The sequence below is a fragment of the Cnephaeus nilssonii genome (genome assembly GCF_951640355.1).
Source record: "Cnephaeus nilssonii genome assembly, chromosome: 3".
NCBI classification, from domain to species: Eukaryota; Metazoa; Chordata; class Mammalia; order Chiroptera; family Vespertilionidae; genus Cnephaeus; species Cnephaeus nilssonii.
In genome coordinates, this window is record NC_137074.1 from 102,016,085 (window position 1) to 102,039,499 (window position 23,415).

The window sequence follows — 23,415 nt, forward strand, 5'->3', positions numbered from 1 at the left end:
ACAAACCAGTTTGAGTGCTCAAAATTAATTTGTAAGTGATTTGCTCTGATGGCCTCCCTATTCCTTCTTGATCCTGGAAGACATTCTCAGCAACATACTAATCTTGCAACCAGCATGACAAAGCCCACTACCTCTACCCTTGACTTTCTTCCCCATCCCAGCCCCATTTGCCTCCCTCACTTCTCCCATGAATTACAATACAATTTTGTTCACACCAGACAAGAACTCTCTCTAATATACTCACCTGACTATTTATTTAGACCCTGCCTAGCGTCCCCCCGACCCCTGCAAAGTAAGGCAGTTTACAGAGATGTTCAATATGAAGTAAGTTGAAATGCATTTTAAATACGAAAAAATGAAGCCTGGGAAAACAATGGTGGGAAATTAAAAGCTATGTCAGAGGTGAATTCCACAAATGCCATAATTCCTATCTTTTTAATGTAAACCAAATGCTTGTGGGCACCAACTCAACTCAATCCAAGCAAAGCCATTCAGGGAGGCAGATGTGACAACATAAGGGATACTCGTATGTGGCGCACTTTAAATATTTTCATCATACTGCTGTTTCTTCATAATTACTCTAAGAAAACCTCTCTGCCACCCCCCTTCTTCCATTAGACCTGATTCTAATTATGAAAATTTCCCAAGTGCTTGACATACTAGGTTGAACCATATGAAAAAGCCATTTTGACCTGTGAAAACATTTCCACATGTTTCAACCTAACACATCAGCACCAGGAAGGAGTATTCATCCCAAATTAAATACAATGCCATTAAGTTCTAAAATACTATAAATTATTTCAAAGCTTGTCTTCCAAACTTATCAATTTCAGGGAGAAAGAAAAATACCAAGTTAGGGGAAATGAATCAAAATGAGGGAGAGGTTTTGAGCAGGCATCAGGTAACAAGGCTCTAAGTCACACAAGGTACAGGCTGAAAACCCAAGGACAGACTTGGGGCAGCCCCACAGAGAAACTACAGGTAGAAAATTGTAGCCCATAGATAAGATTTTTATTTGCTCTGCCCAGTGTTTTCACAAAATTAAATCAGAATTCCTGCAATTTTATATAAAAATCCATTTCTCTTGTAAATCAGATGGTCTAGTGGCAGTATATGCACACACCTGCATGGCAAAAACCTAGAGCCTAGGATGGGATAACACTCCCCATTCTTTGCAGCCCCCAGCCCTCCTGATGATTTCCCCTGACACTTAAGCTGTTAGCTGTATGTTATCGGCATGGTGGTACTGCTGACTATTTCCTCCTAAACCTGGCTCACCTTTCTCACTGGCATTACCTGTGGAGCTATATTTGGATGCACAGCTCCTGGCTTTAGCCCTCTCACTTCACAGTGTGCTGTTCAGAAATATCAGAGGAGCAGTGTTTTCTCTTGGCCATGTCTACACAAGATCAATGGACAATTCCTGTCCTCTTACCCTTCCAAGGTTGTACCGTCTCACTTCAGAAGGCAAAGAGGATATTCAGGGGGAAAGATGAGCCAGGTTCCATGAGAGCCTAAATTTAAGTCAAATGTTACCGAAGCTCCAATTATGCCTGCAGATACTCTGCTGGACTCTGCAGATAGAAGGACGCAGGGGACTCTCAGGCAGTCGAGCAAACAAGGAAAATGCAATACAACAGCTGGAGGTATGGGCAACCAGGTAGTCAATGGGGGCTGGGGAGCACTGGCATGGTCCATGGGGAAAACATGAGAGACTTGGGAAAGAGGAGGAAGATAAGTTTGACGTGAATGCTATGTTAGGAGCCTGCCTAGTAGGCTGGGGAGAGATGGGGTTCCAGGACCAAGAGGCCCGGTGTGGGAGCTGGGAGCTGGAAGGTGGGCAGGCAGACTGCAGGTCAGATCGTGAGGGTACCTGTGGAGGGGTGGGCATTGTTTAATGTTCGAGACAGGAAGCCGGTGAGGGCTGCAATAGAGGACAGTGACTGAGGAATGTGACAGGCAGGAGAGAGACACATGAAGAATATTGTAAAAATACAAACACATTGGTTACTATATCTCCTCGTTGCACAAGTTGCCATCTTTATACATCAACTCAGAATTATTTTTTCAAATATTCCCATTAGTTTGAGAAGCATTATTTTAAAAATAAGATTAATGCCAATGAAGTTGATAGTAGCAGTTACTCTAAAGAAAATGTTACCATATGTAAGAATGTGTGTATACACACACATATATGAAATGAGCTGTAAGTGATGTCAGATCCTTTTACTATAGATGTATGGGGTGGAGTGTTTATTTCTTAGTTTTATGAAAGGAGAAAATGAGAAACTAAGGGTTTGATGTTGATAAAAAAAACTGTGAAATATTCACACACAGTATTAAAGACCTCACTAGAGATTTTTTAAATGATCAGTGAAGGTAAGAGATGACCCTGAAGGAAGACCTGTCTCTTCAGTGCCAATCTTATTTCATTAATTTAAATAGAATTACAGTTTGGTTAAACTGTGACTTGGAGCATTAGAGGAGCTAACCTGACATCGATTCTATTGGGAGAGGTGTGGAAATAACTACCCTCACCCGCAGCCCAGACGGCCATCGTGAGGACCTTATTTGAATGGTGATGGTGAAGAGCACTATAAAGAATAACTACACTTCCAAGTATACTAATGCTTACACCATGGGCTGGCTCTTCCAAAACAAGAAACAGCATTTCTGTGAGCTTGTGAAAAGCTTTTTTCCTTTCTGATAAATGGTAATCAAGCAACTGAAAACTTTACTTGGGGTCTTGAATTTTGAGATTTGCTTAAGGTACCAGGAGTCACTTGAAATATATATTTGGTTTAGAACATTTTCATCTGAAGCCACTATTCTGGCTATTGGGACTATAGCCCCTAACCTCTCTGACTACTCTCCTCAGAATTTAGCTACGTATAAATTAGACTTTGCCTAAACAGAACATAAAATATGCATTTCAACTCAGTAAACTTTAAAATTTGACTATGAGTAATAAGACATTTATTATTAAGTGGAGGAAAAGAATATATGCCATGAATTGCACTTTTTATTATTGTAGCACTTATAAAATTTACTTCATATATAGTATCTCACCAGATTCTCATAGCACCTTTGGGAGCGAGGCCATAATTTTCCTCATTTCATAGACAAGCAAGCTGGAGCAATGATAGGTAAAATGTTTTGCCCAGGGTCACAGGCTCAAAGGCTGAGTCAAAAACCTACGGCTGCTGAACTAAGTAATGCCTAGGTGACCAGGCAGGCTACGCACCAAGCCACGCAGCTCAGCAGAGAGGCAGCCTGCTCTGCGGCCACGACACGGGAGCTCATTTCCTGGCTTGGCCTCTCTGTCTGTGTGGCATGGGGAGTCTCACGGGTTCCTCACCTGTACAAAGGGAAGCGCCAGGTTTGGGCTTAAAGTTACAAAGAAGCATTCGACACAACCTTGCCTTCAGGGAATTTACAACCCCGTTTATATCACCCCTGAATGTATATATAACAAGGAATCACAGGTCCCCTGAAGAAAGAAAAGGTTAAATCTAAAGATGAACTAAAATATGCCTATTGCAGGCTACAGATATGAAGCATAACTTTGAAGAGAGAACTTCAGGGTAGTACCTGAAAAACCGGAATGAAGGGCTGTGTGCTTTGCATTCCGACACCTTTGGAATCCTGACTCCAAGCATGCATTAATGAAGTGCCTATGAATACAGTGACCTAATTCTATTACAAAAAGAAGTCAACTATACCCAGTAAGGTAACATTTCTTGTCCAAGGCCTTCAGCAGAGCTGTTTCTTCCTAGGGCTGGAACACATACACACTCTCTCACGCTCTCTCAGGTTTACATTGAGAAAGAATCTTAAGTTACAGGTGATTCCAAAATGCAAGACAGGCTATACCTTTCACCAGAAACTGCATTAGACAGCTCTGTGAACATTACATCTTTACCCATGAAATGTAAGGACTACAGCAGTATGATCTTTCACTAACCATATGATCTATCAGTTTAGTGTAGCTTCTCTAAAGAAGTGACAACAAAAAAACCTCTGATCTGAAACTCGTACATTTCGGATATGAGCTTCTAAAGAACAAATTAGAAAGGTCATTATATTACAAGGCTATCACCTGCGAACCACCACCACCAAATAATCAGTCCAAAAACCGTGACCCGCTGCATGGAGGGAGCAAGCATTTAACTGGCATTTATCTCTGGATAATGGAGCTTTCAGACCTTGACGGGCAATGAGATATTGTGAAGCCAGGGAGCATGAAGGCATTGCTATGGCCTGGCCGGCACACCTGTGGCTCTTCCTCCTGAGGAGGGAGCTGGTCCCACACAGCACAGTGGCACCCCACCCATGCTGAGATGGGACCCAGGGAGCAGGAGGAACAAGGCTGTGTGCCCAAGGTCGCAGTTCAGGAGCCCTAGTCTTTGCATTGCCCTTCCAGGGGAACAGCAGAGCTTGGGGCATAGGGCACGCTGGATTCAAGCCCTTCCTCCACACACTGACCAAATTTTCCTGGCTCAGTTCTCCCAACCTTAAAAGCAGTGAGCAATACAACCAGTAGGGTTTGCAATTACAGGCCCCAGCAGTGGGCTGGCCATGGAAAAATAAAACACTCGACTGTGACAATTATCAGGTATGACCTAAACAAGATCTCCTGCCACTATTTGGGGGGGGGGGGGGGGGGGGGGCACTAAGGAGTACCAGAAAAATCATTTGTAAAGTGTTAAGTGATGGTCACTAAAGCAAGAAAAATCAGAAGTTGGTGAAGGGGGTAGAGGAAGAGGAAGAAAGATATATCTATAAATAAGGAAAACATCGGAGGATCCATATAGGTCAAATGTCATCACACAAGATTAAGTGATAAACGAAGCAAGGTTTGCAAAATTAAGAGGAGGTCGGGTCAGGCGGGTAATGCTGGGAAGGAGGAGGCTCAGGACCTCATGGGGTGTGTCTGTGAGCTGTGAGCGAGGACACAAGGCAGCTGGCCCTGCTGTACAGTGCATGCTCGGTGCCTGCACGTCTCCTTTTTCAAGACAGGATTCAAATCTAAATTCTTATGTGAAATTTCCTTATGTTTCAACGTTGTTCTTCCCAAACAAAACTAGATCTCCAGTTTAGAAGATCAGCAGTTCCTTTGTGAGCCTAACAGAAAAACAAATCCCACCTCTGCCCTACATTCCCCCTCCCACTTCCTGGTGTCCAAGACTGACCCCCTGAATTGCTATTTTTACTCCAGGGTAGGGTAAGGAAGAACTGCAGATTCAGCTTCAACCAGATCTGTTATGAACTGTGGCTCTATCCATTACTCCCTATGTGGTTCAGGGCAAGTTAATTAAAATGTCTGAACCTCAGATCTTTCCCCCTGGGATGGGGGTCCTAGAACACCTAGGTCACAGGACTGCTCTGAGGATTACATGAGACATCGAGCACCAAGTTCAAGGTCTAAGTTAAAGGAAACACAGAGAACATGTTAATCCTTTTCCACCGTCCTCATTTATAGAATCACCTTACAACCAACAACATAGCAACACAGTTAATAAAATAGTCAAAGGATGATATCAATGAGTGGCTAGAAAAAAACAAAAACAAATAAAAAGCCGTCCAGAAGGTCTGTAAGCACGGATCCCATCTAACCTCAGGAATGACTGTGAGACCCGGGCCTACCGCAGACATCACATTCTTGGGCGGTTTCATCAGCCCTCGGCTCGGGGAGCAGTAGGTGGCAGGACAGGCTTCCCACCCATGAATGAGGTCCTGGAACCAAGCCCATTGCTACCGCTGATGCAATCCTCATTGCGACACCCTGCAGCGCTGGGACATGCAGAGGCACACAGCTGCTTCGCAGTAAACCGCACAGGGAGCCTGGAGCTTAGGTGCCGATGGTAGAAAAAGGCAGCAGGCTGATGAGGCTCAGAGACAACTTGAAGAGCCGGCTATTTGAGCAAAAAGATCAGTCAAGTGGCTCCTCACAGGGCAGTTGAAGGCACAAACCACAGGACAGTCTCAGCATGAACAAGGTGACAAGAACTCATTTCGGCCTGTGTCCAACCTATCAATCACCAAATAAAACTCTATTGTGAACCTAGCATATGCAACAGGAACTTACTAGACCTAGCCTCTACTATGGGGAAGTGTGCCAGTTGCTTTGTACATATTTTCATTTTAACCTTACAATCACCTCATAATGGACATATCATCATATCACATATGAGCAACTGGACAGTCAGAGAGATGGGACTGGAGGCCCACGCTCCACCTCACTGCTGCCAGGCTTGGCTAGGAGTAAGGGAAGGGTTTTTATTTAAAGCCAAGCTAGGAAGATGTCATTTTTAATGCAAGGCTTTAAAACGAGAAGCTTATTAAAATCTTCCATAGGTCCTATCTCTGTTTTTCCACCCCCCACCCTCTATCTCCCCTTCCTATCACAAGCATGTTTTGTAGAGATAATTGAAATCACTCCCTTACCTCCTCACCTCACAAGCATTACTCAACCTTCAGCCATCAGCCCTCTGCTTAGGCCCCACTTCCCTCCCCCGCCGCCACCACCACACAACACATGTAGCCCTGGCAAAGATAACCAATGATCTCTTTGTTACTGAATCCCATCCAAAGGCACTTCACTTTCCTATATCACCTGACTTCCCTGCAGCAAAAAGCTGGTCACAAATTCTCATTTCTTAAACTCTCTTCTAGATTCACACAACTTCCTCCCAACTCTCTGAGCACTGATGTCTATCACTGATCTTCTGTTGACCTTAAATTTACATCACCAGTCAGGAGCACTTCCCCAGGCTACAGACCTGTATCCTCAATGACCTAGTAGACATCTCCACATGGATACTACACAGACACTCTGAAACCAGCAATCCCTTCATGTGCTCCTCCTCCTCTCCCTAGCATCAAACACCTGCGAGGCCACCAACACTCCTAGTCTCTTTTCACCAACATTAGTCAGCCACTAATTCCTCAATAGCTTCCAAGTTGTCACATCTCTCCATCACTCAATGCCATCAACATCTCACTAGCCGTTTACTGAATCTTATCTTTGGCCACACTTAGCATGTCCACATGTTCCTTCCCCATCAGACCTTCAGAAAAACTGCCACAACTCAGGTATCACAGCTGCCATAGGAACTCCATGATCCCTGCTTCCCTACGTCAGGGTACACTGCTATATTTCCACAGCCCCCAAATCTCTCACTCTGTACTTAGTGATCTGCTTACTTCTGGATCCTCAACTTTACTCTAACCTCCTTGAGGACAGAAATGAACCCTCATGGTCTTTATAATCCTAGAGCCTGGAAAGTGAGTGAACTCTCAGTAAATGACCTTATGGAAAAGGTCAGATTATTGTTGGTTGAAAGAGAAGCAGAGATTTCTAAGATAGGGAAAGAAGGAAAGAAAAGAGGTTATTCAAGAGAAAGATATGAAGCAAAGCAGGGTGGCTAAATGCAAGGCATGTCCCCAAAAAGCAACAACAGTTTGGCCAATGTAGAGTTTAGGCAAAGATTAATGAATGCAAGACAAGCAAAACTAACACTTATAAAGCACTTAATTTATAAATATACTAGAGGCCTGGTGCACAAATTCGTGCATGGAGGAGGGGGTTGTCCTTCAACCTGGCCTGCATCCTATCCAATCTGGGGCCCCTTGGGGGATGTCCGATTGCCAGTTTAGGCCTGATCCCACAGGCAGTCAGACATGCCTCTCACAATCCGGGACCTCTGGCTCCTAACCGCTCACCTGCCTGCCTGCCTGATTGCCCCAACTGCTTCTGCCTGCCAGCCTGATCGTCCCCTAACTGCTCTACTGCCAGCCTGATTGACGCCTAACTGCTCCCCTGCCGGCCTGATCACCCACAACTGCCCTCCCCTGCCGGCCTGATCACCCACAACTGCCCTCCCCTGCCGGCCTGATCGCCCACAACTGCCCTCCCCTGCCGGCCTGATGGCCCACAACCCGCCTCCTCCACTGGGACCAGCCTCTTCCATTGGGACCAGCCTCCTCCACGCCACACAGAGCTGCAGGACCCCCAGGCCTTACTGTGTGGAGCAGCTGCCAGGCCCCGCCTCTGCTGTGCATGCACCCATCTTGTGGTGGCCATCTTGTGGCAACCGTCTTGTGATGACGTCGTGTGAGGACATCGCGCAAGGGTGTGATGACACCTAGGCTTTTATTATATAGGATATTCTAATTTAAGCTCATTGTAGTGCTATAGAGTAGGTATTATTGTCCCCAAGTTTCAAAAGAACAATTATGGGGCAAGCAGATTTCCCCAAAGTTTACTGCCAATTTCTAATAATCAGAACCCAGCATCTTTTGGCTTCTATACCCCATGATCTTCAACACTACAAAAATAACTCCTTATATTTTATTAGTAATTAAAATTCAAAATTTCCCTCCCACATAATAACTCATGGTTAGAGAGCAAAAGAAAGCAGTACTACATAGGTTATTTAGAAAGGAGAATCTAGCATCAAGAATCAGGAGAGATTTGCATGGAATGAAGCAAGAAGCTGAAAGACCAGAGGAGGATAGTACAGTGGCCAACACATGAGACTAGGAGGGTATCAATCTGGAAGATGGCTGTGGGAGTAGGAAGGTGAGAACAGAGCAAAGGAGAAGTATTGTAACAGAAGAAATAGAAAGACCAGTTTAAGTGACTAATTGGATGAGGAGTAAGGAAGAGAAAACTGCCCAATAGAGTACAGTTTTTATACTTTTTCAATCAAGAGATGAAGTAAATATTCATAAACAAGGAGAAAAGGAAAGTGGTTTCTATTGAAGAAAGGGAAAATGGCTAAAGTTTAGAACTGCTGAATTTGAGGAACACAGACATATAGCACATGCCAATGTACACAATGGACTGAAGTTTGTGGAAAGGAAGAGAGAGATTATGGAACGGAGGTGCTAACTAAGCATCCACATAGACATGAACACTCTTGAAAAATATAAATAGAATAATCTGGAGCTGTGGCCTCAATTTGGGGAACCATTTCATTCAAGGAAGTTGTTAGTAAAGGGGATGGAGAAGGTAGGAGGAAATTCTCAGAAGCCAGTAGGAGAATAAAACAGCTCATTTCCCAAATCTGGCTACCAAATTCAAGTCCAGAAAATCAAAATATCATGTCTGAACTGATTAAATCTCAATTCTCCTACATAATTTCAACACGAATTAAGAAAATGGGAACATCCCCAAAAGTACAAATCATCACCTATATCCAAGATCTCCAGGTTTTGGACCCATAAATTTGGGAGCTATGGAAATACTGCACTGTACCCTGATGTGCAGAAGCAGGGATCATGGACATCCTATGGCTGCTGTGATACCTGGATTGTGGCAAGTTTTCTGAAGGTCCAATGGGGAAGGAACATGTGGAAATGCTGAGTGTGGCCAAAGATAAGATTCAGTAAACTGCTAGTGAGACAATGATGGCATTGTGTGATGGGGAAATGTGACAAATTTGAGTCATATACATCACTACATAGTACCCCTCTCCTTCTTGAAGAGGTGGAACTTTTACTAAGTAGTGTTGGCATTTCATTCCCCCTTCAACAGAGGACAGGGGTGTTCTTGTGCTAAATGTCTGTGCTATATGTCTGTGCTTTCCCTTAATCTTGAGACTCGTCCATTACTGCACAGTGAATGGCTAGCCTGTTTTTATTTCCTTTTCTTTTCTGTGCACTTCTTTCCTTTTTAACTTTATTGAATTACTAGAGGCCTGGTGCATGAAATACGTGCACTCGGCCGGGGGTGAGGGGGGGGGGGGCGTCCCTCAGCCTGGCCTGCACCCTCTTGCAGTCCGGGAGCTCTCGGGGGATGTCCGACCTAAGCTGTCAGTCGGACATCCTTAGTGCTGCCGCGGAGGCAGGAGAGGCTCCTGCCACTTGTGCTGTGCTCACCAGCTCAGGGCTTCTGGTTGAGTGGTGCACACTGACCACCAGGGGGCAGCTCCTGCATTGAGCGTCTGGCCCCTAGTGGTCAGTACATGTCATAGCAACAGGTTGTTCATTTGTTAGGTGGGTTGATTTGCATATTAGCCTTTTATTATATAGGCTAATTTACATACCATAATATCCATCCATTTTAAGTATATGATTCAATGATTTTAGTAAATTTATAGAGTTGTGAAACCATCACCCCATAACTTAGTTTCTATCACCCAAATAAGATCTTTCAAAACCTTACAGTAACCTTCGCTACCATTTGCAGCTCCTGCTAATGCCAACCTACTTTGTAACTCTATAGATTTGCCTTTTCTGGACATTCCACTTAAATGGTATGTAACCTTTTGAACTGGCTTCTTTCCCATACAAAATTTTTTTTGAGATTCATGCATATTATAGCTGTTGTTTCATTCCTTTTTATTGCTGAGTAGTATCCTATTGTATGACTAGAATGCATTTTGTTTATCCATTCATCAGCTGACATTTGAGTAAATCCACTTTTAGTTATTACAAGTAATACTACTATAATAAAAGCCTAATATGCTAAGTGTCTGGTTGACCAGTCAGCTGTTCAACCAATCAAAGCATAATATGCTAATGATATGCTAAGGCCACTCAACTGCTCACTATCATGTGCACTGACCACCAGGGGCAGACAGTTGACCAGTTGACTAGTCACTATGATGTGCACTGACCACCAGGGGTCAGACGCTCTGACCTGTATGTTAGCTTGCTGCTGGGGTCCAGCCGATCGGGACTGAAGCCCTCCCGCGGTCCCTCCCTGGCTGGCCAGCCTCCTGCATCCCTCCCTGGCCCCGATCATGCACCAGTGGGGTCCCTTGGCCTTGCCTGTGCCCTCTCGTAATACAAGACCCCTAGGGGGATGTCGGAGAGCCTGTTTCAGCCTGATCCCACAGGCCAGGCCAAGGGACCCCACTGGTGTATGAATTCATGCACTGGGCTTCTAGTACTACTATAAACATTTGTAAATGAGTCTTTTCATTGGCATATGTTTTCCTTTCTGTTGGGTAGATACATATGAGTAAAATTGCTTGGTCATATGACAAATTAAGGTTTAACTTTTAAAAAAAATGTTTTTATTGATTTCAGAGAGACAAAGGGAGAGAAAGATATAGAAACATCTATATCATCAAAGGCCTGTGGTCGTGACGCCATGACAGCGTCATGACCAACTACCGGACTCACCAGGAGGTGCACTGATAGGTCCCGTGGTACCCACGGTGGGTGGGACTTCTAGGTACCACGGTGGCCGCAGCGGGTGGGACTTTTGGACCATCATGGCAGCATCTGAGGGGTGTTGTGGGCTGCCAGCAGTGTCCGTGGAGCATGCACAGCTTTGTGGGGCGGTGGACATGGCCCTGATGGCAGGTTAGGCCTAGGGGACCCTACATGCGCACGATTTAATTGTGTGCTGGGCCTCTAGTAAATTATGAGAGAGAATCATTGATTGGCTGCCTCCTACATGTCTCCTACTGGGGATTGAGCCCACAACCCAGACATGTGCCCTGACCAGGAATCGAACCAGGACCTCCTGGTTGAGCCACACCATCTGGGCAAGGTTTAACTTTTTAAGAAAATACCGAACTGTAGAGTGGCCATATCATTTTAAATTTCCACCAGTGATTTATGAGGTTCCTGTTTCTCCACATCCATGGAAAAACTTGTTATTATCTAATTTATAGCCATTCCAGTAGGTGTAAAATAGTATCTCATTGTGGTTTTTATTTGAATTTCCCTAATGATTAATGATATTGACCATCTTTTCATTTGATTTTTGATGAAATGTCTATACAAATCCTAGACCATTTTTAAAATTGGATTGTTTTCTTATTAGGATGTTGTGAAAGTTCTTTGTATGCATATTCGGAATATCAGAAATGTGATATACAAATATTTTCTCCCTGTCTCTTTTCCATGTCCTCTGTTAAGAGTCTTTTATCTCTCTTACTGCTGCTTGTGGCTCACCCACTTCTGGGCACCCTTCTATTCTAGTGGGCACAGGCCATACTGGAATCCTTGCTGTACAGTCAAGTATAAGTGAAGCCAAGAAGAGGAAAACCACATAACTCAGGAACAGAGAAACATAAAACTAAAGCTGTGTTTGTCAGTAAACACCTTGAATCTTTCCATGAGAAGCTGGTCTCAAGAAAAAAATTTATTGAAATCCAAGGACCATGTCTGTAGCCATACCTCCCTGAATGCGCCCTATCTCATCTGAAACTCAAGAACTATGATGAGGAAGTTTAGAAAATTAATTGCCTCGATCCCTCCCACCCCCACTAAGCTTTAATAAGTAAAAAGAAAATAGGGTTTCACCTCCTTTCCTTATTAAAAAAAAAAAAAAATAGTGGAACACTGGCACCTAAACCGGAGGGACTGTAAAAGCCCTAATCATTATCTGTGCTCCATTAACCAAAAGATACCTTTTGAGTACCCGCTATGTACCACATACGATAGCCATTTAAGGTGAGGCACAGACAGGATATCTAAACTCTCAAAACATATAATTTGGGGCATTTGGGGGGGTCACTGAAAACTTGGAAACAATTTTTTCCATTTACTACCAAATCCAAAGTCTAGCACCAAATTTCATGTGATTCCAGGAAACAGAAGAAGAGAAAGACCAAGTAACAGGGGAAAAATAAGTGCCTCCCCACTTGCTCCCAATTCTGAAATAAACTTTCACCTCCAAAGTGCTCTTTCCCTGCTGACTCAGCAAACGTAACTACTCACACCAGCCAGAGATTGCTTTGCACTTGCAGGGGATGAGCTTACGTGGGTCCCTTTGCAGCTGTGTGGTATATGAGCAACCTCAGTGAGGGGCACATGGAAGTCTCATGTGGTTTTACTTCCGAGGAACAGTGTGACTTCCCCTAGAAGTAAACCCTTCCAAAAGCACATTTCCCTGTAGGAGTACACTTCCAAAACAGTCCCCAGGACTTCTCTCTTTGATCAATATCTGAGGGAAGCCAGAAATCAGGGAATGGATAAAGCCGCTGCAGGAGAAGTGGGATGCTGTAATGTTTTACAGTATTCAGCATCAGATCTTTGTAAAAATGTTGTGAGGAATCCGAGGCTTGGAAAAGTTAGGTATCCAGCCAAAATCACACTCCAGTCATTCAAATGTTATTTGCCCAAATTCAAAGTTTGAGTTTGGATTAAATATAGTTTTCATGAAGAAATACAAGAACTTATGAGAGAAACATCTGAATGATATTAAATTCTTGCCCTAGTCGGTTTGACTCGGACTGAAGGTTCCAGGGTTTGAATCTGGTGAAGGTCACATACCTCAGTTGCAGGCTTGATCCCCGGCCCTGGTCAGGGCCGTGGTAGGGGTGCATGCAGGAGGCAACCAATTGATATGTCTCTCTCACATCAATGTTTCTCTCTCTATGTCTCTCCCTGTCCTTTCCACTCTCTCTAAAACTCAACAGAAAAATAACCTCGGGTGAGGATAAATAAATAAATAAATAAATAAATAAATTCTTAATGGGAATCTATGTCTGAGGAAAACACAGAAGCTCACATAAATTTGAATTCTGACAAGGATTTTCTAAAGCCTTGCAGATTCCAGAAAGTCCAGTTCCAGGAACATCAGGTGACTTGATGGAGGTCACACAGCTGGTTAAGGTAAAGCCAGGACTAGAACCCCAGAAATTACATGAACAGGATGCTGCATGCATTTGAGCTTATAGAACACTCCTGAAAATATCAGTGTTAGATTTTTAAAGTATTTTTTAAAAATCCCCAATTGCACAAAGTCCCATCATATATGCACTTAATTATATGTGCTCAGGTCAAGGAGCATGAGGTGCAGGCAGGAATGGGGAGACACAAATTAACATGTCCTGAGTGCACTCATGGGCCCGGGTTCTGAGTGTCTCACATAATCCTTACTACAGTCCCACCGCATGACTACTAACAGTGCCATTTCAGACAGCAGGACACTGAGGAACGGAGACCATAAGGAACTGTCCCACAGCACACAGAGGCATTCAAATGGAGAGCATACATACAAATAAATGGTCCATGCTTCATGGCAGGCTGAGAGAGGACACAAAAATAGACAACTCTTGTGTGGCAAAGTTGTTCATGTCCAAAAAGTATACATTTTCTGAATCATATATATATATGATTTGAACTGTATAGATAAAAATATTGTGTATTTGAATTCCCTCCCGACTGTTTCATTTTCTTTTGCCAGAAATTAAACCAGGAATAACCTATGCTGAACCCTTACCTCAACCATCCCCCAGTATCTCCTGACACGTATTTTTGCTGACAGCCCATCATAACTAAAGAATGGGGTTCAACCTGACATTTACAAAATTACCAGGTAAGCCATAGGGAAAACTGCGAAGTGCTTGATCGATAACTGTTATTCATACTATGTGGCAATTTGGGGGCTTTATAGGCCACTGAACCAACTAACAACATAAGCCAGCATTTAGCCTCGCCCTCCATCAAGTATAAAGCAGCACCCAGGCAGGATGGCATCACTGAGGAACACGTAACTAGCTATCCCTTCACTTAAACCTTTGTTTCACCTAGAGACCATCTAAAAGGACAAGAAAGATCAAATTAATAACCGCTGTGGAAGATTTTTATACCTCAGCTAAAGTACATATTACTTTAACCCTTTGCATCGCTTGCTTTTTTCTCGATTCCTTTATTCTAATGCTAACCATGTCGAGTCACACTCGACATCCGAGTGCAAAAGGTTAAACCAAGGTTCACTGAGGTTACCCAGGAGGCCAAAGGCAACATCTACCATTGTTCTGGGTAACTATTTAGAAAACGATCGCGCATGGGAGGGCAGTTGTGCCATGGGAGTAACACCCTATAATTTGCGAGACTTTAGGATTTCATTCCCACCTGGCTGGAGAGCACCAGTGACATACTGTTGATACTTTCACATTCTGTGCCAAGAGTGACACGCCCCCATGAACAATAATACAGCTTCACCAAAAGCAAAAGGACCATGACTCTTCACCACTCTTTCTATCATTCCTCATGCGACTGCCACTCATGGGAGAGATTGTAATGAGTGCCTGAGTTAGAGAGTGAACTCCTAGGTACTAGATACCGCGCACAACATGTTTGCAGACTATTTAACTTTCAGATGGTCCGGCAAAATTAATCTCTATGCCATTTTACAGTCAGGAAGTGACAAAACCAGCATTGCCAAGTAGGACTTTCTTCAAAGATGAAAACTCCCTTCACCTGCAGTTAATGCTCTATCTGGCGGTGAATCCTATGCCTTCCTCCAGCACACACAGATACACACAGACCCCCTTTCACATAAACACAGGCGGCCACAGCCCACACCCCAACACACATACCCCAATACCACTCACACATACACTGGCACAAAAGCTAATTTACTATGGAACTCCAGTGCCTAAGTCATTGTTAATTTAATGTAAAAGGAGATGGAGGAGAGGGGCAGGGGAAAGAATAACCAAGAAATTTTTACCCTCAGTTATCACTCTGCATCAAAGTCTACGCTAATACAGAAAATGACATCCTAATAAACAAGAAGCATGTGAGAAAATAGCCTTCATTGTAAAAACGGCTTCTAGTTCCTCTTAACCTTTTGCACTCAGATGTCGAGTGTGACTCGACACGGTTAGCATCGGTAGCAGCTCGAGAAAAAAGCAAGCGAGTGCAAAGGGTTAATGGAATCACCAAGCTACCTGACAGTAAAAATGTTCCCTTATCGGGCCGCATTCTTTATGGACAGTGAAGTAGGCAGGGTAATACCGGCTGGTGAGGCAGCCACTCCTTTCCATGCCAGTGCTCCTGAGCAGGGACACACCTCTGAGCGCACACAAGCCCGGAAGCCTGGGGCCCACGCAGAAGGGAGAAATGATGGTGGTACAGCAGGCAGAAAAACAACATGACACAGATTTAGTTCTAAAAAAAATTGAAACAAAACTCTCTATTAAGTTTAAAGCTTTCCAGAGCAGCCCACACGTGGCTTTTCTTGCTCCTTAGGAACCACTTTTTTCTTTCCATTAGTATATTATTTCATAAAATGACCCATAACAGACGTTAATAATTTAAGCTGCACTGTAAACGTGGAACTTGTGAATGAAATAATAACCAAGCCCAGCCCACCCGACGGACTGCAGAAGTCCTGTATTCGAAAACACTGATCCCAGACACAAGATGAGGAAGCAAATGCTGTGAGGGACACAGCCCACAAGCTGAACAGGAGGCGGCCTCGGAGCCACAAGGCAGTTCAGTACCACTGCACAGCCAGGGCAGCCGTGCAGGACTTTGCACGTACAGAGCAGAGTACAGAGAAGGGTTGTTTCTACCATTCTGTTTAAGACTCTGTATTTAATAGTCACCGTGACGGATCAGTAAATGATCACTTAATACGAGTGCTTGTGCATACAACCAAAACGTTGAAATGCTACGATGATAAACGGAATATGCATAGTCCCTGACCAATCAGGGAGGCATGGGTCCTTCCCTCCACACTGGACCTGCAGCGTGGATCCAATGCACCAACACTGGGGCCAAACTGGGCCATGCCTCCTATGCTACAGTTAGTGTACCATCCGGTTAGGATCTACAGTGGCTTTGAAAAACCACTCATCAATACTTGTTTCAAGTATAGCTACCACTTCAGGAGATGATGTGGCCCCTTTTCAGGCTGCATCCCTCAGCTGGACCACTTATCCTCTCTCCACTTTCCTAGGGATCTAGTCTGGGTTAGATGAAAGTGACTGCTAACAGTTTAATTGGGGAAATTAATTCAAGCAGATATCTTAACCCAGGTGAAACTGCACCTCTTAAGGAGCTCCTAAGGCATCGACGCTGATGTGGATCTTGGGGTGCAAAAGCCGCCAAGACTGAACACTTCACTATGTCAAACAGGTTTCAATGATCTGTTCAAGGCAATATCTGAAACTGGCAACCGGAACCCAGATGGCAGCTGAATCAGGCACTGCACTCGTAAAGCTTATGGGTATTGTCATCCCAGGCTGGCCCAGGTATAAATTACGAGCCTGTGTAAAGATATTTAAGCCAGGAAAACCAGTTTTTACAAACCCTTATAGCAGGGAATAAAAGGGAACGAATTAGAAAGAGGGCAAGAATACTCATGAAGAGCCTACACTTACATTTCAGGCAGCAATTTAAGAACCTGTTTTTGGATTATAATCATCAGACCTTCCCTGTTTCACTTCTTCAAAGAAGGGAACCAGTAACAACATATATACTACAGTGCCTCTCATGTAGGGAAATGAGGGCCAAGTTCACGCAGTTACCTCTAGCACAAAATCACTTCAAAACACAACTGGTAAGCTAAATTAGTGACAAGTAAAAACGCAGAAATGACCTTCCTTGTAATTTTACATCTAAAAAGTTCATTTTAAAAGTGTGTTAGTTCAGGCCCTAGCTAGTCTGGTGCAGTGGATAGAGCGTCGGCCCATGGACTTCAGAGTCTCGGGTTTGATTGCGGTCAAGGGCGCACACCTCAGTTGCAGGCTTGATCCCTGGTCTTGGTCATGGCGCATGCGGGAGGCAACCAATCGATGTGTTTCTCTCACATTGATGTTTCTTCCTCTCCCCCCCCCCCCCCCTCCCTGCCACTCTCTCTAAAATTCAATGGGAAAAAAAATATCCTCGGGTGAGGACTAACCACAAAATAAAAGTTAATAAAATAAAATGGTGTTAGTTCAGGCTTCCATAAAGAGTAGGTGACACCGCGGGACCAAATGGCCAAGAGCCTTGCCGGGAGAAATGCCGCGGGGATGGCAGGCTGTGTGCAGGTCTGCCCTGGGGAGCGGGGCACTCGGACTGCAGAGCCGCGGCAGAAGGTTCCACCAGACTGACGGGTCCTCCAGCCACTCACTGTCGGAAGCCCCTGCTGCCCCAGGAACAGGCTGGCCCTCATACCCGCTGTGCTCAGCAGGGGTGGCGGCAGTCCCGGGAAGTGTGGCATCGGCAAGAACACGTGGTGGGGTCAGAGGGCTGAGCCAGAGCTGCTCATCAACTAAACGCTCTGTAGGAGACCCCAGAGGCTCCTTTCGTTGCTGTCACATAAATCTAATGCTCATAAGCCATTTCCGTGATCACGTGACAGATGGTATAGGACAGGTTTTTCACACATGAACTGAAAACTAAAAACCCCCCAAAAGTAAAAGGTTTAAAGGATGCATCTAAGTGCAACAGGTAAAATCTTATAAATAAACACAGGTACCAGCCTATAACCATTTTTTAAATTATTGTTGACATTCAATGTTATTTTAGTTTCAGGTACACAGCATAGTGGTTAGACATTTATACAACTTACATAGTGAACCACCCCCCCCCCGATTAAGTCTAGTACTACAATATTATTGGCTATATTCCCTATGCTGTACTTTACATCTCTGTGACTATTCTGTAACTACCAATTGGTACTTCTTCCTTTTTTTTTAGAAAGTGCAAGGGAGGAGGGGAGAGACAGAGAGAAACACGGATATGAGACACATTGACTGGTTGCCTCCCACACGCACCTGGATAGGGGTCAGGGATCAAGCCTGCAAACCCAGGTACCTACCCCGAGATCCTCCCACCCACGCACAGGGCTGACACTAACCACTGAGCAATGCCAGCAATCCCTTCACTTGCCCCCTCAGCTGCCAACCTTCCTCCCATTTGGCAATCACTGGTTTGGCCTACACCTATTTTTAACAAGTTGTTCTCCTTCATATTAAACTAAAACATTAAAAACAATTGCTTCTATTCCTAAAAACAGTCCCTAAAGCTTCTTAAGTACTATAAAAAAGTCATGAGCAAAAAAATTCAAAATGATCCACTAGCTTTACTTTTTCTCTTGACAATTAAACAACTTAAAACTGGCCCTGACCAGGTAGCTCAGTTGGTTGAAGCATCATCCTGATCCCCAGTCAGGGCACATGCAGGAGGCACACAATGAATCAATGAATGCATGAATGGGTGCAGCAATAAAATCTCTCTCTCTCTCTCTCTCTCTCTCTCTCTCTCTCTCTCTCTCTCTCATATTCTCTCTCTCTCTCTTCCCCCCACCCATCTCCCTTCCTCTAAAATCAATAAATAAAAATTTTATAAAGTCGAACTTATTTAAAAACCCACAAAACTTAAAAAATGATAAAGAGGAGATGATAGTTCAGAAAATGCCAAAGACCACATTAAAAGAAAAACCGTATGCTAGCTATTTTATTTCCTTATTATATGAAATTTCAATGTTCTGCCCTCAGATTGTGTTGGGTCTATTTGTAATGATATCAAACACTGATTTAAAATTCATAATAATTTTCATTGATATTATTTATTTTCATTTTCAAACAGCACAGAGAACCAGAAATATCACACTTTACTTAAGGGACAATGGGGCGGGGGGCAGATTTAGGGATGAGGCCAACAATTCTTTAGCCACTCAAAATATCAACAATGCACTAAAATATCAACAATGCACTAAACTGACACTTTGCATCACTAAAGACATTTTCCAAGTCTCGCCAAATGGCAGCGGTTCTGCTGAGGGAGGCCAGGCAGCGGTGAGCATGCTGTGCAGCACTACAGTGACCTATGCGCTTCTCCCGCAGATACCGAGCTGCTCAGCCAAGGGAGCCACGTTCCCAGTAATGCCAGCGATGGCCTCGGAAGGAACACCACCCTTAACAACGAGTTCGACACCATCATCATGCCTGTGCTTTACCTCGTTGTATTCGTGGCAAGCCTCTTGCTGAACGGTCTAGCAGTGTGGATCTTCTTCCACATTAGGAATAAAACCAGCTTCATATTTTATCTCAAAAACATCGTGGTTGCTGACCTCATAATGACGCTGACATTTCCGTTTCGAATAGTCCATGATATAGGACTGGCGCCGTGGTACTTCAAGGCCATCCTCTGCAGATACACCTCCGTTTTATATTATGCGAACATGTATACTTCCATCGTGTTTCTTGGACTGATCAGCATTGATCGCTATCTGAAGGTGGTGAAGCCTTTCGGGGACTCTCGCATGTACAGCATAACCTTTACGAAGGTTTTATCCATTTGTGTTTGGGTGATCATGGCTATTTTGGCCTTGCCAAACATCATCCTGACAGATGTTCAGCCAACGAAAGAAAATATTCATGACTGCATGAAACTTAAGAGTCCCTTGGGAGTCCAATGGCATAATGTGGTCATTTACCTCAAAAGCTGCTTGTTTGTGGCAGTCCTGGTGGTCCTGATCGGATGTTACATAGCCATATCCCGGTACATCCACAAGTCCAGCAGGCAGTTCGTCAGCCAGTCAAGCCGGAAGCGCAAACACAACCAGAGCATTAGGGTGGTGGTGGCTGTGTTTTTCACCTGCTTTCTGCCATATCACCTGTGCAGGATTCCTTTCACTTTTAGTGACTTAGACAGACATTTAGATGAATATGCACACAAAATCCTGTATTACTGCAGAGAATTGACCCTTTTCTTGTCTGCGTGCAATGTGTGCCTGGACCCAATAATTTACTTTTTCATGTGTAGGTCATTTTCAAGAAGGTTATTCAAGAAATCAAATATCAGGACCAGGAGTGAAAGCATCAGGTCACTGCAAAGTGTCAGACGATCGGAAGTCCGCATATATTATGACTACACTGATGTGTAGTAGTTACAGGCTAGGAGACCTCCCCCTGTGTGTTGATATGTACAAACTGCAAATAAATGTTTCTTTTGATTAACCTTGCTTCCGACCATCAAAATATGGATAAACAGAGAACTAAAATGGGATGAAGTCTGGGTATAATTTGAAACTAGAAAAATCATTAAGGCAGACCAAACAGCGAGGCAATCAAGAGGCAGTGCAAGGCTGAGAGGCAGGGTTCATGGCAGCCGAAGCGGCAGAGGCAGAGGGAGCTGCCGCAATGTGAGGGCACAGCGGCCATCTCCGGGACACCCTGCCGCTCTGCAGCCACTTCGGGGAGAACAGAAAGTGCAGAAGAGAACTCCACCCGGCCCTGAAGTTTGATTAGGGAAAGAAAATGCTGTTTGCAATACAGCTCATTTATATAACTGAGTAAATAGTGATTCAGTCTATGATTACCATAAGTGGGACCTGTGGCCATCATCCTTTTGCTGTGTTTATCAATGTCATATGCATGTTTTTAAAACTTGTGTAGTGGGGGGGGGGGGTAGTTGGGAGAAGGTTTGATGACATTTTTAAAGTAATGTATTTGAAAGATTGAATTCAATTAACAGATTTCAAACTTAGGCTATTTTAGAGAAAGAAAAGTGGCTGAATATTAGGGTGAAACACTGAACTTTGTCATTATTACGTACCTATTCTGCATTTAAATTCTCGTGCTGAGGGTAGAGAAGAGAATATGGAAGCTTCGCTGATAATTGAGTATATATAGTTTATCAAAAGGCAATTTTTAGAAAAATTATTAGTGAAATAGTCTTCTTTTTAAGCTTTAATAATGATATCATTCGTTTAAAAAGATAATCTTAGGTTGAAAAATAGAGTTCAATAAATCAAGCACAAAAAGTATAAACAATCTTCTAAATCTTACAATATTTTCCCCTTAAGATAAACGCTTGAGCTTTTACTCCAGTTGCTCCATTATGGCTCAAGTGCCTGATTTGTTGCTAAGGCTGATAAGGAGCCGGGGAAGCATGAAAAGGGGCGGGAGGGGGGGTCGCGGTGATGACACATTTGCTGACAAGAGGACATTATTGTGAACAGACATAAAACACACACCCGTATATCAAAGAACAATACTTTATTTAAAATCTTTTAAACTATCTGCAAAATTCTAAAAAACTAAGGTGCGCAAAAGAGGGAACAAGAATAACTTGGCTAAACAATGATAATCCTCAGAAGGTACAAGAACAGAATTCGGGGACTGCTAATTGTCTAGAAGGTGAGTCAGATTTGGCAAAGGGGTTGGCAGTGAAGGAGTTAAAAGAATTATCTGAGGATCTCTATCCAAGTATCCATCTCTCCATCAAGATCCTAATTCCAGGAATTTCAGGGGCACTTCAATACGTGAATATATTCACCTCACTTGGTTATTTGAATAGCCGCTTCCCTCCCCCAATTGTGTGCCACTAGCTAGGTCAGTGATGGCGAATCTATGACACGCGTGTCAGCACTGACATGCGTAGCCATTTCTGATGACACGCGGCCGCTGAGGCGGCCACGTGCCGAGGATGAAACATTTGCTGCTCCTGAGGATGAAACATTTGCGAAACAATGTTTTTTCCTCAAAGTGACACACTACCCGAGTTATGCTCAGTTTTTTGGCAAAGTTTGACACACCAAGCTCCAAAGGTTGCCCATCACGGAGCTAGGTTAAGACTGCCATGTTTTACACCAGCTAATGTGAAAGAAGTTTGAAAGGCTAGTTATCTTCTCCACCTTCCCCATATTACCGGGGATGAGTGGCAGGTAACCATATAAAGTGAAGGGTGCAGTACTGCGGCAGGAAAAATACCCTCAGCATAACATCCCATCCCTCCATTTCCTATTTCTTTCCACTACATCACAGCTCCCAGTCAAACACCTCAAAAATGATATTATCCTCTTCACTATGTGAGGATGTATGTGTGTATATATGACATAAAAATGCATGATCACTTAGAACCCCATAACTAAGAATCTACCCTCTTTAATAGCATCAAATGGCTCCATTTAGCACTCTGAAATTTACCAAACACATCTCTACCCCCAGAGCTCAACTCTGAGGTCTTTAAAATATTTCAATGATTCTATAATTGGAACACTGTATAGTGGGCACATTTAATGTTGTAGTGATTTTATTCTCTGAAACCAGAGGCCCGGTGTACGAAATTCTTACGGGTGGAGGGGGAGGGAGATCCCTCAGCCAGGCCTGTATCCTCTGGCAATCTGGGACCCCTCGAGGGATGTCAGGCCTAAACCAGCAGTCAGACATCTTTCTCACAATCCTGGACACTGCATGCACCAGTGACCATACTTTTCATACAGGTGAAAGGCATCTTGCTGTTGTATGGGCAGCTACAATTTTTTGCCCTGACTATAAAAAGTAGTGCATAACATGATCCTTCTGAGGCAGTAGTACCATTTCCCCCATCTTATGGGTGGAAAAACTGAAGCAGAGAGAAGTTAAGTAATTGGCTTTGTCACACAGTTATAAGTGTCAGAATCAGGGCTGACCACAAAATGTGCAAGTCAGAGTCCATGCTGCATCACCCTGTTTTTTTAGTGTTAGAGTAGCCTTGCCAGGTTTTAATTATTAAATCTAAGAGACTGTTCCCAATATATAGGGTAGGGTCCCTTGGCCTGGCTGGTGATCAGGGCCATCTGTGGGGCGATCAGCAGATGGGGAGATGGGGGGGGGGGGTCCTGCTGGCACCCGCCTTGGCTGGTGGCCTGGTGCTGCCCCCCCCCGGACCCCTCCCCCCATCACTGCCATGGGAGGCGACTGGCAGGGCACTCGCTGGCCGGCCCTGTCCCCCTCCCCG

The 23,415-nt window shown here is 44.0% G+C and overlaps 2 protein-coding genes across 8 annotated transcripts in view; one reads left to right on the top strand and one right to left on the bottom strand.

Moving 5' to 3' along the window:
• The window catches only part of MED12L (mediator complex subunit 12L), a 420,881-nt gene that overhangs the window by 138,451 nt on the left and 259,015 nt on the right, over nt 1–23,415 (bottom strand). The gene's annotated exons all lie outside the window — the stretch shown is intronic.
• Nucleotides 14,254–20,578, top strand: GPR87 (G protein-coupled receptor 87; the record flags this gene model as incomplete). Its single annotated transcript, XM_079766919.1, has 2 exons — nt 14,254–14,287; nt 19,536–20,578. 2 exons carry the CDS (start codon nt 14,254–14,256, stop codon nt 20,576–20,578), a joined length of 1,077 nt encoding a protein of 358 aa, XP_079623045.1.